Source organism: Anoplophora glabripennis, unplaced genomic scaffold, assembly GCF_000390285.2.
Source record: "Anoplophora glabripennis isolate ALB-LARVAE unplaced genomic scaffold, Agla_2.0 scaffold734, whole genome shotgun sequence".
Taxonomy (NCBI): Eukaryota; Metazoa; Arthropoda; class Insecta; order Coleoptera; family Cerambycidae; genus Anoplophora; species Anoplophora glabripennis.
Window position 1 is genome coordinate 1 of NW_019416909.1, and position 5,566 is coordinate 5,566.

The following is a 5,566-nucleotide window of genomic DNA, read 5'->3' on the forward strand; positions in this document are numbered from 1 at the left end:
TAAATAAAATAATTACAAAAACAAATATTTTTATTTCATAAAATTAACACGTTCATTATATATTTTACATCTATGATTTGATTCTAAAATAGGGTTAATAATGTTTGATGTTAACTGAATTCTTCTACGGAAACGGTGTCTATCGACGGCAGAATTCTCCCAATACCTCATTCTCGCGACTCTGTGCTCTTCGGTCCACATGACTATAAAATGAATTTTATCAGGTTCATCACTAAATCTAACTTTTTTTCATTATGCGGTGATTCTGAATAATCTCTCAATTTATTGTTCTTTTATACATTCACTTTTAAATACATCGGGGTAAATATACATAAATTCCAGAACCATACAAATATTCTCACTATTGGGATTTCCTTGAGGTTGTAGCACTTTTAAAGCATTAATTATAACATCACCATCCATATTTTGTATTCCGGTTCTTATAATTTTGAAGTAACTTGTAAAATGTTGGTTTTTCAACAAATCCAATCTATAATTAATAAGCGGTAGAAAGCACCATAAAGTGCATATCGTATCATAGGATAGATACACTGATATATTATCTCTTCCAATCTTAACCACATTTGAATAGGGTAGCTGCTTAATTTTAAATTTCTCGGACTGAATAAATCACATAACCAATGGCTCAATAAAAATTTACTTATAACTTAATATATTTATAAATAAAATAATTACAAAAACAAATATTTTTATTTCATAAAATTAACACGTTCATTATATATTTTACATCTATGATTTGATTCTAAAATAGGGTCAATAATGTTTGATGTTAACTGAATTCTTCTATGGAAACGGTGTCTATCGACGGCAAAATTCTCCCAATACCTCATTCTCGCGACTCTGTGCTCTTCGGGCCACATGACTATAAAATGAATTTTATCAGGTTCATCACTAAATCTAACTTTTTTCATTATGCGGTGATTCTGAATAATCTCTCAATTTATTGTTCTTTTATACATTCACTTTTAAATACATCGGGGTAAATATACATAAATTCCAGAACCATACAAATATTCTCACTATTGGGATTTCCTTGAGGTTGTAGCACTTTTAAAGCATTAATGATAACATCACCATCCATATTTTGTATTCCGGTTCTTATAATCTTGAAGTAACTTGTAAAATGTTGGTTTTTTAACAAATCCAATCTATAATTAATAAGCGGTAGAAAGCACCATAAAGTGCATATCGTATCATAGGATAGATACACTGATATATTATCTCTCCCAATCTTAACCACATTTGAATAGGGTAGCTGCTTAAACTCCAGAGAAAAAAATCCTTCATCTATCGGCTCCATATTTTCTCCGGTATATAAATAATTTGTTATTATTCCTTGGTAAGATAAAAACTCTTTCCATTCTTTTTCATTAAAGATAACCCAATCATTTTTGTTACCAAATATTTTAATAATCGGAATAAATTCAATATCGTATAGGAAACCCACAGACACGAACTTGCACTTTGACTTATTCAAGCTATATTTTCTTTCACCTACAATAACACGTCCTGGTGTACATTTATCATTTTGTTCATTTTGGCTCTCAGAATACATTTTCAAAAGTGATTTTGTTAGCATTCATCACTGACTTTATTTGTTTTCCCCTACCACACATATCACGTGATTGTTTGTCTGACTTGTTTCGATAAGCTTGTAGACTATTTTTAGAAATGACGTAATGTTCTATTTTTAGAAATGATGTCATCGACAGATGTGTTTTATTTTTAGGAATGATGTAATGTTCTATTTTTAGAAATGATGTCATCGACATCTGGCAACTATATGTGGCTATTTTTAGAAATGACGTAATGTTCTATTTCTAGATATGATGTCATCGACTTCTGGCAACTATATGTGGCTATTTTTAGAAATGACGTAATGTTCTATTTTTAGATATGATGTCATCGACATCTGGCAACTATATGTGGCTATTTTTAGAAATGACGTAATGTTCTATTTTTAGAAATGATGTCATCGACATTTGGCATATTGAGGTCAAGGTCATGTCCTTCACATTTCACATTTATTTGCGCTCTCATTATATCACTACTTGTTTTGTCGTTTTCTATGTGATACCAACTTGTATGTAACACTCTGTATTATCATAATTTTATTGGAAAATAAATACATATTTTACATACCAGCGTTTTATTTTTCCTCATCTTTTCAAACTTACAATTCAAAGATTAGAAATAATAATACTCAATCATACGTTACAAGTTTTATTAAGAATATACACACATAACATTACAATACGTTTCACTGTAATTTTTGCATTTGCATTTTTTAAATAAATTCTCCGAGGCTTCATTACTGTAAAACGCCGAAAACTGTTCACGTTCTTTCACATGGTCTACAAGGGCTGTGGCATGTCCTTTTCTGCGATGAGCCTCCAGCGTATAAATATAGTTGGACGTCTTTGGATTTGAATGCTTGTTTAAGGGGTCATAATCAATTTTAGACAGCAAGGCAAACGATACGGGTTTTTCGTCTTCATAACGTATATAACACGAAGGTTGCTTATCCAAGTACCACTGATTAATTAACACATCGTCTTTTACGTCACGTCGTCACGTTTTACGTCACGTCTTACGTCACGTAAAAACTGGATAACCGTCACGCGAAACTGGATAACCGTCACGTAGAAACTGGATAAACGTCACTCGAAACTGTATAATCGTCACATAAAAACTGGATAACCGTCACGTGAAACTGGATGACGTGACGTCTTCTCCCGTCATCCAGTGAGGACGACATTTACGGTAGTGAGCGGGTCGTAGGCCTCCTCCTTGTACTCCCAATTGACGACGAGAGGGAATTAACGTAGATGCTGGGGTTGGTGAGCATGCTGAAGAATTCCGCGGAGTTTCTCACGAAGGATGTTTTGGGATGATTCTCTCTCTGTCCAAGTTTCCCCCAGAAGCTGTTTAAGATGAGTTTTGCGAGAGACCGTAGCCCTGGGTTCTCCACGATCTCTGCAAACTCCAGCTCGACGTCTTCCCTTTCGAGAAACTGCTCAATATAACGCTCCCTGTATGCCTGACTAGAGCAGTGCGCCGGCCACCCGGACGCCTGCTGTTTCACGGAGATAAACTTGTTCATCATCCCCGTGAATAAACCAGATACATTTTTGGTCTTATCGTACTGCTGAACGTCGTAGCTCCAGATCTCGTAGATCTCCAGCAGACGATACCCTTTTTCAACGGCCTTTCGAACTTCATCTACCACCCATACACATGTGAGAGCTCGCTCTTCGTCACTATGGCACTTGCCCTTATTCATGTGTTCTCCGTAGGCGCTACAGAGAACAAGCTCATCTTGGCTGGGAGCAGAGGGTGGTAGAGATTCTGGGGCGGGAGGATCTTGCATTTAACAACCCCGTTTACATTGCGAAGATCTGTAGGGCATTCCTCACCCACATACACCTTGGGGTGTCCTACGGGGAACTTGCCGTATTTGCAGACCCAGGGGTAAAGGGAGCAGACGTCGACGTATTTGATTTTCTCCCCTGGGCCGCACTTGTAATACTCGAAAGTATTACCTGTACGTCCTCCGTAAAATGCGTCTCTGGGGTTTAGCGGTGTCAGCGTAACTAAGGGGTGATTGGTAGTGTAGTCTTCGATTTGCCTGTCTTGCGCCATTAATCTTCTAAACGTACACTCCCACATCTCAACGACCTCGTAACCAAGGTCTCGAAGTCTTTGTATCTTTGCAAGGGTGGCTTCGTGTCGGGTGCTTAATGTCTGGGAGGGGTTTTCGTGTAGGGACTTGTCTCTATTATATTTAAAGCAGTTGGGGCAACCATGGAAGTAACACCCGTGAAACTCAAACACCTGTTTGGTTTCAGGGTTGTAGCCATCAACTTTGACCCCTGCGACTCGTGCTTCTTTGTCTTTGGCAGCATGAGAAATGTTGAGGCCCCTGGTGTGTTCCTCCCATACCAACCATTGGATGGCTATCTTGCTTTGGTTGTCGCGCCATCTGTAGCCGCCTTTGGGGATGATGCTGATGGTGTTTGGCTTGAGGAAGTTGCGCCTGTACACCTTATTGCACGCAGAGGCTATGGTACAAGCTTCCGTGTACGGGCAGATGTTTCCCATTTCCATCAGCTGCTGTCGGAACTTGAGACATGCGGCCGTCAGGATCTCCACGTCCGAAATGCAATATTCGACGAGGTCCCTCTGCATGTTAAACTCGTCGTCCTTGTGGCACTCGTACTACTCGAGGAACTTGGAGCGCTCTTCCGGTTTCATATTATCGGGGTCATAGTATTCGGCGGCGGGTAGGGGGTCTACATAATTTTGGTTGGTTGCGATGTTGAAAAGATGGGGGAAATAGCCTTTCTTGAAATTATCGCCCAAGCCGAAAGCCTTGGGCAGCTTAGATAGAGCCATGGGGAAATAATTTAGGCTGTCTAGGAACTTTACATTATCCATAACCATGGAAATTATTTTCGTCCCTCGCATGATGAGTTCGGGGGTGAGGTCCGTTTGCGTCAGGATGTAGTTTAAGCAGAACTGGTGGTCGAAGACCTGCCCGTTGTGTGCGACGACCATCACCTGCTTGAATTATTTCCTCATGGTCATGAGGTGGTGGAGGAACGGTGAAATGGGGTCGTTGAACCTTAAAATCTGCAGTCTAACCCCACATTTACTACAGATTTTCTGCGGCGTGTTGAGGCATATGTTGCAGCATTGCTTAAAGACGCAGAGATTTGGTTCGTGCAGGAAGGAACCATCTTCTTGCGCCTTCTCTTGTCGCGTCTCCAAGTTGTAGAAGACAAAGAGAAGGTCGGCTGTCTTCGGCTTCCTTGTGTTGGGCTGTATGTAACACAGGTGGTCTGCGGGCACGTGGGCGTTGCGTATCTTGCAATATATCTCCCCGCAGACATGAGTTCTGCCATTTTTTACCACCTTAAGACGTCGGGGCAACGGCGAATCTGCTCGCAAACCGAGCTCTTTCCCATTGATCCCTGGCTCCTATGATTGTCGTAGCATTGCTGCCCCCTGAAGCCGCGCTGACAATCGGAACAGGTGACAGCGATGTCTTCGGGGCATGCGAGCGACTGTTGACATGACGGACAGATACCACCACATCTGTGTTTGTTTTTAGTATTATATGGGACCTGGCACCTCTCACAATAATAATCACAGCAGAAGGCAGCCGTCAGCGAAGTGATAATATTATAGTGCCCCTCGTGATACATTAAATTTAACGAGGGACCCTCTGTGGAGCCCTTAGATATCACGTCACGTCCCTTGCTACCGTACTGGTACACGACGATGCAGTAGTCGGAGAGATACCGCTGGAACTCCTTCAGCTCAAGGATACCTGCGCCCTCTTCAGGTATGATAACCCCTGCCACCCGCATCAGGTGTTGAGCCCTTTGCGTCTGGATCTTTCCGATATCACGACGCACCTTGGTTTGGTCCTTGTCTTTGTCCGCGTAGGCTTTTGCTACGACGAGAGCGCACGGCAAACACATATTGTCTGTATTGTTTATGGTAACAATACCACGCCGCTTGGCACACTCCTCGTCGAAGG

At 41.0% G+C, this 5,566-nt stretch overlaps 2 protein-coding genes across 2 annotated transcripts; both read right to left on the minus strand.

The window, feature by feature from the left end:
• Positions 1-3,300: 3,300 nt before the first annotated feature.
• Positions 3,301-4,209, minus strand: LOC108916427. Its single transcript, XM_018722677.1, has one exon. The coding sequence runs from the start codon at positions 4,207-4,209 to the stop codon at positions 3,301-3,303; it is 909 nt and encodes a 302-aa protein (XP_018578193.1).
• Positions 4,210-4,239: 30 nt separating this feature from the next.
• On the minus strand, positions 4,240-4,578 carry LOC108916426 (probable DNA polymerase). Its single transcript, XM_018722676.1, has one exon. It carries the CDS (start codon positions 4,576-4,578, stop codon positions 4,240-4,242), a length of 339 nt encoding a protein of 112 aa, XP_018578192.1.
• Between the last annotated feature and the right edge of the window lie 988 nt (positions 4,579-5,566).